This window comes from Acipenser ruthenus, chromosome 45, assembly GCF_902713425.1.
Source record: "Acipenser ruthenus chromosome 45, fAciRut3.2 maternal haplotype, whole genome shotgun sequence".
Taxonomy (NCBI): Eukaryota; Metazoa; Chordata; class Actinopteri; order Acipenseriformes; family Acipenseridae; genus Acipenser; species Acipenser ruthenus.
The window spans coordinates 6413292-6425952 of NC_081233.1; the positions used below are offsets into that span (position 1 = coordinate 6413292).

At 40.1% G+C, this 12661-nt stretch overlaps 1 protein-coding gene across 4 annotated transcripts; it reads right to left on the bottom strand.

Moving 5' to 3' along the window:
• Positions 1-860: 860 nt before the first annotated feature.
• Positions 861-11968, bottom strand: LOC117962411 (probable E3 ubiquitin-protein ligase DTX3). Of its 4 annotated transcripts, none has more exons than XM_059013263.1 (5): positions 11883-11968; positions 10248-10295; positions 7101-7813; positions 5768-5985; positions 861-5000 (listed from the first exon to the last, which is right to left on the bottom strand). In XM_059013263.1, exons 2-5 carry the CDS (start codon positions 10258-10260, stop codon positions 4925-4927), a joined length of 1020 nt encoding a protein of 339 aa, XP_058869246.1. In that variant the 5' UTR covers positions 10261-10295; positions 11883-11968; the 3' UTR covers positions 861-4924. The 4 variants fall into 4 exon arrangements, with proteins under 4 accessions (XP_058869246.1, XP_034770132.2, XP_034770130.2 ...); XM_034914241.2 differs by lacking the exon at positions 11883-11968 and adding an exon at positions 10872-11132; XM_034914239.2 differs by lacking the exon at positions 11883-11968 and adding an exon at positions 10540-10830.
• Between the last annotated feature and the right edge of the window lie 693 nt (positions 11969-12661).

Below are 12661 nucleotides of genomic sequence, written 5' to 3' on the forward strand. Positions count from 1 at the left end.
CTGCAGGATGAATCCTAGTTTATCACACTAGCAGTTGACTGTCCAGTTTGTTACTACCCGCGGTTCGTTTGAGCCATGCAAGGCTTCACACATCGATTAAAATAATATGTTCATAAAATTAAGCACAGGTTTGAGTGGTGTGTGTGTGATTTATTTTTATTTATTTATTTTTATCAACCTGGAATAGTATTTTTAATTTATGGTACTTATTAAATCAGGGAGTTAACCCCTTAAGGCACATAAGGAATTGAGCAGTAGTTCAAAACGTTTCCTCTTCAAATACATTCGAGAGAGAATCAAGTGTCGCGAGAAGGAAACTGACCATTTGGATGAGATCGAACCTGTCAGTACATTCTTTGTGCAAAAATAAGAACGTTAGCATCATTGTATTTGTGGGACACTCCTTTGTACCATAAAGGAAGGGTTTCATATAGGAAGTGTATAAATGAGGGAAACTAATGTAGGTTGTTTAGAGCATTTTACAGTACTGGGGAATCCAGCTGCAGTTCATCAACCGCTTAGGAGAACCATCAATTAATGCAGGGCTGCAAAATGCTCTTAAATGTCTTATTAAGATTCAATACAGATCAAAAGACTGTGGGAAGAGAGAAGTTAATTTCTGTGAACATTCCTTAAGGTCGTGCCATTAACCCATTAAGTACCAAATATGTTTTCTTTGAAAAAAAATTCAGAACACAAACTGTATTGAAGTCATTTGATACATTTCGATGTAACTTTTGCGGTTAACAGAATTACAGAATAAGTTACCATAACAACATAGTTCAAGGGGAGGTTAAAATAACAGGTAGACGCCAGTTAAAAACGATTCAGTTACAAAGCAGAAAAAAAACCCCAACACATTTCAAAACAGAAATACTTTATTGTCAGTATCGATGGCGAGTACGACAAAGCAAAGTAGTATTTTCATTTATTTTTTTGTATAAAGAAGTTTGAAAATAGAAATTAACAAAACTATTAAAAAAAGCAGGATTGCACCCAATTTAAGAGACAACAATGTGCAATTTGTTTGCTAGTGCATAGAAAGTAGAGAGCTGAAGATGTAGCATTTGCTTTTTCTTTTTTTAAACACAGCCATTCAACGCACTATAATCTCTATAGTGAAGCTGGTCCCTGGACCTTAATGTTTTATGACTGTCATTGCATAGTCTGGTTTCAATGACAATGCTAGACAACCATCACATGGTTATCCACTGTTGAATGCATGATAGCTATCTAGGAGTAAATCTTGACTGTAAAAAAAGTGGTTTTAATTGGGGGGGTGGGCTATAAAGCTAACCGGATATATTTAGCTCCATTAGAAACATCTCCTGTATACCCATACTGTGCAAACTGCATGGAGGGTTTGTGAAATTGACCACGGTCCCATTTGGTTTGCAAGCCTGATTCAAACCTTTCAGAGCAGTCTCGATGTTAAAACTCCAGCCGCCACTGTTCAGGATTGAATTCTGATAGGTAGGTTTTTTTTGTTTTCCAATTTGCAAGGCAAAAGCGATACTTCATCTTTCAAACTGCACAGAGCAAGTAAGGCACTGAACTATATAAACCCGTGTGTGGGGACCCACAAACACGACAGAAAACAACTCTAGTGTGCACACGAACTGACAGCAACAAGTACAGAAATAAAGATTACAATCTTATTCGAATGCATACGTACTGCATCTCAATTATTATTATGTTTTACTAAAACAAATATGCCTGCAAAACTTATTACTCCACATTGTTTCATGAGTTCAGCGGCATACTGCAACATCACTGAAAGAAAGGACGATTTCAGCTGTATCCGTAATAATAATTTTAACAATAAATTAAGATGAAGTGCTGCTGGAAGGTGCTGGGTTAACGATGGAGACTGAAGCCTTTTTGGATTTCAAGACTAATTAAAAGGTCACCGGTTTTATTTCCTCTTACTAGCTTTATTAGTGTTATTACTGTCCCTTTACTGCTCTGGGAATGAGTTGGCTCTGTGCTTGCTTTTATATGTAGATAAACTGCTGCATCCTGGTACCTGTGCTGTAGGTCACATCGATTACGACTAACATGTGAAGTGAAGCCAAGGGGTCAATTCCTGTTCTTTAGTTACTCCTTTGTAAATTCCGTTCCTAATTCCCATTCCCTTTTAATCAGTTCCATAATCGACTGCAAAATTGCAACTGGCAGCATTCTGTTAAAACGAGCTTCTCACAGTGGCAACAAATTACTTCAATTGACGTCACTGTCTGTTAGTCATTTAAATTGGCTTCAAATTCAGTTGAACAATTATGATGTCTCTAAAAACATCAATTCCTTTGAAGGAATCTAGAGCGTTGTCTTTGAAATCATATTCCGAAATCAAGCACAAAATCCATGAACCAAAAGATCTCCTAACAAAAGAGAATGGGGGGCCAGTGATAGTCTAGCTAGTTCTAGTAAGAGGTAAGAAACTCACAGCAGTTTAATCTCACAGTAAAACCAGGAATGTGCCGAAGTGCTCTGCAAAGGGAGTCTTCGTTTCACAACCCTTCTTTAAAAGGCGAGAGGGTAGCAGAGTCTCCGTTACCATGCAACCCAGGCCTTCCAGCAAATGAAAAGTGCCCGTTTGTGCTAGAATTGCAACAGATATAGTGGTTATTTATATGCTACCAGAGAATATATTGGGAGGGCTTACATTCTAAATCAAGAACCATGAAAAAAAAAAAAAAGATTATACTTCCTGGTAGATTTATTTCAACCTTTCATATATAGCCACAAGTTTTGCATCACCTACAATTTTATGATTGAGACAATAAAAAACGATATGAACATCATTTAGATATTTTATTTAACATCATATTGATATCGCAAATGTCTACCGGAAGCCATAATAGTAGTACAGTATTTTATCTTTAAGTATATGGAGAACTACAAAGTGGCATGTAATTCAATATGTTACATAAACATTATTCATCAGGTTTCATTCGACTGTGTGAAACAAAATTAGTTAATTCTATAGGGTGATACAAAACCTGTAGCCATAGCTGTAGGTAGCAGCCCATGATTGCTGCTTTTGATGGTCCTACAAAGCCAGCCATGAAGGCTAGGACAAAATATAACACATAGAAACTGGTAAGAACATTCCCTTTTTTTATGACCTATTTACACAGCACAGTTTGTCTCAGTATTATTATTTTTAAAGACAGCATCTTTTAATCTGAAGAGGGCTGTGAAACGTAACCAGACCGAGTAGATCAAACAAGCAAAACGATGAAGAAATGATTCACGGCAGTGAAGGAGAGCGATCTACTGAAAAGCAGATTTGGGGATTTTTAGAAAATCGACTCTCTACCTTTGTATGAGGTTTGCAGCCCCTCCGAGGGGTTTTAACTCCAGTAAAGTGTGTTGGATTTTTCATTGTTAAGGTGCTTTGACATTCAAGAGCTGTTCTGTACTTCTAGTCTGCCATAGACATATTTAATTTAGGCTAGCCAGAGTGTCTTTATATTAGTGGTGGACTGCCTGCAAATCACGTTTTGAAAGTGTCAGATCACTAGATGGCACTGACTTGTACTTCTATAAAGACACTAGCCTGGATTAAATATATTTCAGACGCCAGAAGAGTAGAGCAGCTCCTAAACTAATCCTAACAGACAAAAAATAAGCATGCATTGCAATTAGAAACACTCACAATAACCACACAGGTCAACAGGTAAAGGGGGAATTACACAAAGAGATTGAAATATGAAGCTACCTAATCTTTAAGAATGAAAACGGGAGTTCAAAACCCTCACCTAGATTCTGTACAACTGTAGAGAGGAATTGGAAGTGATGCACGCTTCAGATCAGATTGGAGTTTCTGAAAGCTGACCCTGTCTCTTATAATGTCCAGCGTTAGGGTCTCTGCTGAGCTTCAATCCGTTCTTGAACAGCGGTTTAGATCCGAGCTCTGGGATTGCATGCTGTCAGTCCCGTTGCGATTGTTTGAAGTATACTCAGCCTGGTTATTTTTTTTCTGTGCCCTCGTCTCCTTAATCTCCCTCTCAGAGAAAAACACAGGTAGGCAGTTCTGAGCAGAAGAAGAACGTCTCTGCTTTGCTGCTAAAATGACCCGTTTGCAAACATACAGTACCGTTGTGTGTGTGTGTGTCGGATCCATGCTAAATCTGAACTTGTGACATGCAATATCCTTTAAATGTCCTAATATTGAATTTCTTACCTGTTAGTCTGCTCTGAATAATTCACACTTCGAGTGTCAAACAGGCTTCAGTGCACAAGGATTCACTTGTGGGCTACAGTGCACTGACCCACCTGAATAGAGCAGTCTTTTTAGAAGCATTTTTGACAATGATCTAAGAGAGTTATACGGAACACACACAATAGAAAATATTAAAGTAAGAAATTAAATATTAAGAAAACACTGATGATCCCTTTAAGGTCCAACAGTTAATCAATAAACCTCCTACAAACAGGGCAGAATGTTTACTGCTGGGATAATTCCTGCAATAACTGCAGTCAGATTTAGAAGAGTGCATTTTAACAACAATACAACATACATATAAAAACAAACACACATAAAAACACAAAACAGGATTGGGGTGCAGGGCAAGTGAACATCCCCACTCGTACAGGTTTTACAAAGATATTTTCCTGCACAAAAAAAATACTCACCCCCTATCTAACAAAAAAAAAAAAAGAGATTACAATTTCAACAAATGTGCACACTCACAAGTGCAATGGGTTGGAGCTAGTGTGCGCCGAAATAAAACAGGTACATCTGCAATGCAGACTGGACCCCGGCTTCACAGGAATGGGTCACACGGACCGAGGGTCCGGACCAGGGCCTCAAGAGAGGCTGGGGACTGTCGGGAGTCCCGTGCTGGTCACAGAAGCATCAGGAAGTGGAAGGGGCAGGCTAGGAGGGACAGGTTAGGAGAGGCAGCATCCCCTGCCCTCAATCGGCAGTGACTCCCTTCTCTCGAAGCTCCTCCATCACTCTCACGAGATAGGTAGGATCCGGATAACCAAAGCTGAGTGGACAGAAGAAAGGAAGGCACACACACATCACCAGGTTTGAATATTCTGACTGCAGTTAAGCGAGGGCATGTTGGTGTTTTGGAAGTAGCTGCTGTATATACAGTAACATCCCTTAAAAAAGTTTACCCCCATTTAATCTGCACTGTGCTTTTTCAATGATTATACCATTCATTTGCTATAGTTTACCATGTTTTAAATAAGCTTTACCATATCTCTATGGGCTTTACAATGCTTAACTATTTTTTGCTATGCTTTGTTATGCTTTTCGCATTATTAATTAAGTCATTAAATCTAAAAATTATATTAATGTATTTAATCTGTTTACACAGAATTACCTTTGTCATTGACAAGAGATCTACAATCTCAGCAAAATGACAAAGTGTAGTAGCGACTAATACTAGAGCTGCACGATCATTTGATAACTGATTGAACTCTCCACAGAAATCAGGTGCTGACAATCAGGGGAGGGACATTCAACGTGAAACAAGTGAAGAAACAGCTGCTTGGGTCTGTGATGATCGCTGCTTTTCTTAGACTGTGCAGAACAGCGATCCACACAAACCCAAGCAGCTGCTTATTCAGGTGTTACACTCTGAATTGTACAACGAGCCCAGTTAGCACCAATGACCCTCACCTGACTGTCCGCACCTGATTTCTGTGGAGAGCTCAATCTCTGAATAACCGTTTGTGGTTGGTGCTGCTCTAATGGATGTGTTCCAAAGAGTTATAAAGCAGCTTCCCGTGTAGGAGCCCCTCGTACCAGCGCGGGCCGCCCCAGATGCATGTCTTGTGGTGGATGTCATTCCAGGTGATGACGTTGTTCATGCCCGTGGTCATGGAGGTGCCGATGGTGAAGATAAGCCTCTGATCGAAGGCCTTCCTCAGCATGGCCAGGGCGCGGTTCCCCTCGGGACTGTCCGGCAGGTACGCCACTCTGTCTGTGCCCGGGTAACACACCCCCGGATTGGGGTGCTCTTCCTAGAAAAGAGGGGGGACGAAATAAGAAATAGACTACATGAAAACATTTTTTATTGTGATATATTTGTAATCGATACATACAAGTATTATGGGTCCTAGCTAGAGCTGCAAGAGCCACATCGTTGGTGACCAGGGAGTTTGTAAAGAGCCGGAGGAAACAGAACAAGAAAAAAACACAAAGAAATGTTTCCATCAAACATGTGTAACTGCACCACCCCACCTCTTCAGTAGATTTTTGCGTCCGTTAGAACACGTACACAACATTTGCTGTTGCACTACGATTTCCTTTAAAAACGACTGGGAGTCCAGCCTTTCAGGGTTGGGGTCAATTCCTGCTTTTCAATTCCTGGGAGAAGCTTATTAACAGAATACAGCAATCAGTCGTGTATCTGCCCTGACCATTTCTCTGCCATGATCAATCTCTACAGCAACGCTAGTTTATTATTGAACACAGAAGATTAGTTCAGAGAGTGTCAATCCTACCAAAAGTTTTTATACACTGTGTTCTATGTGCTCCATGCACTGCCATTGCTGGTAGTGTCACGTGAGCTGTTCAGTGTGTTGATATGTAAATAAAGCCTTTTCGCCTGCAGGGGGCGTATCAACTTCAACCTCCGTCTCGATCTCCTGCCCGTCACTCAGCAGCGAATGCACGCACCCACACGGCAGACGGCTACCCTGTCACAAGCATTAATACCCTGTATCTTTCTAAACAAGGGATTTAGGGGAGCTCCCTTAAGCTGCCTCCCAATTGCGTGAATATAGTAATTGTTATAGCTGTGTATAATGGTATTTAGAACAAGATTCATTTATCTGCCTTTTTACATATCCGCCCTTACTCTGGTCCCACTGCAGTCGGATACGCGACAGGCTACTGTACTGCTAATTGCAACTTTGATCAAAAGTGTGTTGGAATTGATTAAAAGGGAATTGGAATGGATTTTAAAAAGGAATTGGAATTGAAACACAGGAATTGCCCCCAACCCCGCAGCCTTTACCTCTAAATCAAGAGAGACACAATGTGGGACGCAAGAGCCATACTTTGGGCAGCCCTGCAGGTCTGAGTTACAGGTGTGCTGATGCTCCAGGACGGTTTGTGCTGCACTCATGCTCACCCCTTGAATCCCGGGCAGGAAGCTGTAAATGATGCAGATGCAGCCGTAGCCCTCGTGTCCCGGCAGCTCCAAGTCGGGCTCCCTCTCCACAATCATCCTGCCGTTATGAGGCTGGTTCCCGACGAGCTGCCCGTAGACCAGCCGACACACCGGGCAGGCCCTCTTCACCTGGAAAGCCCGCTCCAGGCAGCTCTTGCAGAAGGAATGGCCGCACTTGTCCAGAGTCTTTTTCTCCACCATCTCGCCCATGCAAATGGAGCAGCTGGGCTCCTCCTCCCCTTCGATTTTCACGCTGGGGCTCTCCTGGCTCGGCGGCTGCTCCTCAAACTCTGTGGCTTGCTCCTTCCTCAGCTTCTGCCTCTGGGACCTGCGTGGGCCGCCCTCGTCCCTCCCGCTCACACGCCTCAGGGCCTCCCGGAGAGAACGCTTTCTCTTGGGCGTCACTTGTTTGGTCATTTCCTTGTGGACGGCCCTGCACAGGGAAATAAAGGCCTTGCGGGTCGCCGTGGAGACGGGGCCCTCGCCCTCGCTGGGCCGCAGCCTGACTGTACAGCAGCCCGGGCTCTCGCTCTGCCTCACCACACACAGACCGTGCTTCGCCTGGAATTCCGCCACGTGCTGCTGGCCCGCGGTTAAATAGTCCCAGAGGGGCTGAGAAAGGACCACCTCGTCGCTGTTCCTCCCCGCTCGCGCACTCATCGTGGCTGAAGATACTGGGGGGGGGGGGAGCAAAGTTACATCAGCTTTTAATCTGTGAACTATGCAGATTCAATTAGTGGATTCGATCTGCACTGGCTTTTATTTTGCCTCGATTCTTTTTGCTTTCTAATACTAAACTTCAGTGTATATACACAGGATAATGAATGATCGTTTCTAATATGTGTTTTTAATTCGCCATAAGAAGATAAACCACAAACCCCGATAGGGACGAGAGGTTTATGCAAGGACATCCTCCTAAGGTGAATAAAAACTGTATACCATGAATGATCATTCAATATTCTGTTTAAAATAAATAGCAATACAATGCGTACTCTTTTATAATAAATCAATTAATTCAGGGATTATTTTACGCTAGATATACCCACGTTTGTTACAAATTATATTACTAATGTATAATAATATACACAAACATGCTTTCTGATGTATTTGAAGGCTATGGTGAAATCACCACATTTCTTTAGATTCTTGCTTTTGAATACTACAGTGTTCTCAATGTGTTGCGTGTCAATTGCTATCTGTCAGAGCTATATATATAAATAAATGTGTGTGTTTGATTGTTTGCCAAATGCATGTTCTTGGTGTCTGTTCACTTATTTCTATTGTTAGGCCAATAGAAAGCAGGCAGGTGTTTGTTATGGTCCAGTTTGTTTACATTCCCGAAAGACAAGCTTTAAACCAGAACCCCATGAAACAGGCACGTGCCTGCGATACAAAATGCAGCAGCAAGAGGTTATACTGCAAATCCAAGCTCGATTATAGATCATGAAGATTATCATTATAAACATGACAGTAGTACTAGACTATCAGGTTTTCCCCAGTGTGTGGTTGCTAGGTAACAGCTAGCCTAACAGCAGGTGGGGGGAAGGTAACACAATCCTCACACCTGTGCCTCAGGCACACAGGAATAAATGTTGCAATTATTTTTTTTGCAACAAATACCCCCCACAGTGGTAATTTATCTGAAAATCGCCAGCCACACAGCAATGCAGCGATGGAAATAAGACTCCTGTTGCATTGCAGCGTGATCCATTCCTGGTTTTACTAAGAGTTTAAAAAGACACACCTGAGCTCGTCACCAATCAGCTGGGGCTAATCAAGCTGGTAGTAAAACCTGGAACAGGTGAAGGTGCTATGCAGTAGGAGTCTTGTTTACCTGACTGCATGCGAGGCAGAGGGGTGTCACAGCCTCTACTATTGTAGGGTGTTTGTACTCGTTCCGAGTCGTTTTCTCCACTAATGTTTCTCTTGTCTGGTCACTGACCATCCTTCCTATTTCCAAACCATGTGACAATGTGACCTTTCAACTCTGCCTGCCAGTACTGTGCCCACGGTCACATATACCCTCCGACTGCTGTAAGTTGGGGGAGCATTCCCAGTTGTCTGTTTGAATGGGTAAACAGACTGGATGGGCTTCTTAATGATAAGCCAAAGGCCTTGGAAGATATGGAAAACTGCATTTTCATAATACTGTATCTTTTGTATCACAAGCCCACACAATACGGTTTCGTTCTTAACATTTGCAACAAAAAGGGAACTTGCACAACACTGAAATGGATGGTACAAGTCGGTTCTTTTTAGATTAAACTAAAAAGTATATTATTATTATACCCAGCTCCCTATTTATTATAGCACAAATACCAGGTGTAAAAAAACGTGTGTTATTATTATTATTATTCATTTTCACCAGCTAAAGTGCATCATGCATAAGAGATATTATATATACACACACACACACACCACGCCGCTGAAAACGCTCAATAACCTACACGATGAACATTCTGACGGCATTATTTCTCAAATATAATACATCACATTTACCTGTATGACATGCACGTTGTGTATATCGATATTAGCAAGTTAATGGTCATTTGAAATCAATCATTTATCGTTACCAGTTCAGCCCCATGTATAGCTACAGCAGCCGGCTAGTGTGTACAGTCGTGTCTGGCCTCTATACGGAACTAAGCCATGCGATCGAACTCGTTGTAATTCTTCATAACTCTCAAAATAGGAAAAAATACAATTATAATGTGCATTAGCACATAACAACCCTGTAATAAATATATAATCCACGGGTTGTTTTTTTTTTATCAAATGATAGATTAAGAGGGTCTTACTTGTTGTATGGAGTCGGAGATCCATGAGTCTTCAGACTACGCCATACCATTTAAATAAAGCACAGCCAAATGCCAACACGTTATCACACATAACGTAACGCGTACGGTACAGACGCACACAATGTGTCAACAATGAAAACGGTACAACTACTGCAGCCATTGCATGTTTACATTTAAAACACTTATGTATGTTAGGGTTTAAAAAAAAAAAAATTCTAATATCACTTCAAAAGGGTAGATAGGTAGGGCACTTAAAAGGTCATAAAAATGTTAAACTAAAAATATTCAACATAATATTTTAATGACCTACCTTGCGATCCCATATGATCCTGGCCTTGCGGCGGTGTATAAGCTTTTTCTGTGTAAGAAAATGGGAAAGTTAGATCGAGCTACTTTTGTTGTTGTTGTTAAAACTGAATAGTTTGGAAAACAAAGACATGGTAGTACACATCTGCAAGAGAAGTCTATAAAATGTAATTTACAGATTTCCTTTTTGGAATAAAACGTGTATAACTGGTGCAACAATCCATCTATATTAAAGTTTGTTTTTAAGTGTAAACAAACTGTAAGAAATATAAATAATAATAATTAAGAAAACGTACCAACTGTACCGGAAGAGAAGTGAGCTTCTAAAATAAACTTAGAACGTCGACCACGCTCCTTGCTCCAATATCAGCATTTCAATCACTTAAGAAAACTTAATTATAATCGAAGAGTTTTGAAATTTAATGCATGGGCTGCCTTTAAAAAAAAAAAGCATTAGCAGCTCTCTTCCTGGAAGAGTGTTGCTAAAATGTTTAGATCAAATTCAAACAAGAAGACCGCTAGTTTTCAACATGTTGACAAGCGCTGTGTCTTTTTTTTTTTTTTTTTTTTTTTCGTGCTTCTCGCTCTATAAAATGCTAATTACTGGAAGGAAGTTCGTCACACATACTTTCCAGGCTTTTGCCAGCTGTGTTATTAAATTCTGCTCTTGCTTAATGATCAGTCTTTCAGATCCTTTTTCCCAGGACCCATGGCTGCACAATCGCTTACGTCATTTGCCACAACAATCGCATTGGAGAATTTAAAGGTACAGCCCATTCTGCTGTCGCACTTGAGTCCTAATGCTGTGATGTGAAAATGTGGATATTTAACAACCCCAAAGTCCAATTTACAACATTATTTAAAATAGCAATAGTTACTGACTGTATCTCTATACCTCCTCCACACACAACATCTCCTCAACTGGCATAGCGCACCCGTTCCCCAATACACCGTGAACTATAATTACATAATTAACCCAAACTCCCAACCTTACCTGAACAATTAAACACACGCACGTTGATTTTCATTCACTATGCATTCTTACAGGCTTTATCAATGAGTTCCGTCTGTCATACCCAACAATAACAGTAGGAATATACACTATACAACACAAATAACAATCACACCCATCACCATAACAACAACACATGTTTATACTAATAAGCAACCGTATTTACACCCAATAGTCTACCATAATAATACACCCAAAATACAGCAATAATAATAATAATAATAATAATAATAATAATAATAATAATAATAATAATAATAATAATAATAAAGGTTTATTGGAAAGTTGTTCTGACAATTCCTTAGTTTTTCAGCGTTCATCAGAATGGAGGGACAATATCTCACAATGACAATGATAACTTCAGACTGTCAAAACTGACCTTGACCACAAATTACTACTTCCGATTTGGCACCGGCGAATCAACAACCGAGAGTAATACAAAAAGGTGGTTTATTGTAATGTGTACATTATTATTATTATTATTATTATTATTATTATTATTATTATTATTATTATTATTATTATTATTATTATTATTATAAACAAATAACACTTTGTTACATGATAGGAGCATTAATGTGTTTTATTCTTATTGTAACCTACTTCATATACTGAATAACAACTTACCGCACAATAAATAGTGGATGTTTCCTGTCTGGAGAAAAGGATGCAGATTCTTAAAACCGTAATTTAAGAAATGTTCATGAAATTAAAATCGTTGACAGATATTGTGAGGAAAATAACTGACGGATTGTTTAAGGTTACCGCAAATGCCAATAAAAAAAGTCTGTGAGAAAGACGTTAATCTTGAGAAAGTCTCCTGAGGGAGAGGGCTCGTGAAGTGTTTGAATGTCGGTTTGGTCTATGGTTTCTCCAAAACAAACAGCATTTTTAAATAGCCTCGTTATATATGCGTTATGATTTGATTTTATTGTGTTAGAATATGTGTTCTTTCTTCAAACACATGTACACATAAGTTCAGTTGTAAAGGTTGAAAAACCAAATGTGTCATCTCAATTGAAGATGTGCATATAAGATAGGTTGGTTGTCTCAGGTTTGGTCAAACACATTTCATCGACCGTGACTAATGGCCAAACAAGCCAAATTTATGCCAACGTTGGCCCAACGTCATTGTGCTGCCTGGGGTGGGGCTGGCAGAGTTGAAAGTTTTCAATTTGTAACATGATTTGACTAGAATGAGGAAGATTGTTCAGTCCTGGTGTACCGTCACATTATGCCTCCCCATCAGAATTTGCTACCGGTAGCAAAATGTGGCAGCTAGAGAAGAAATTGCTACCCGTGTTTTGTTTTTTTTGTTTTTTTTTTAACAATGGGTGAATGGTAATAAATTATGAAGGGCCGTATAGTGGGGTCAAAAATGCCATCAACACATTACTTTACGATTA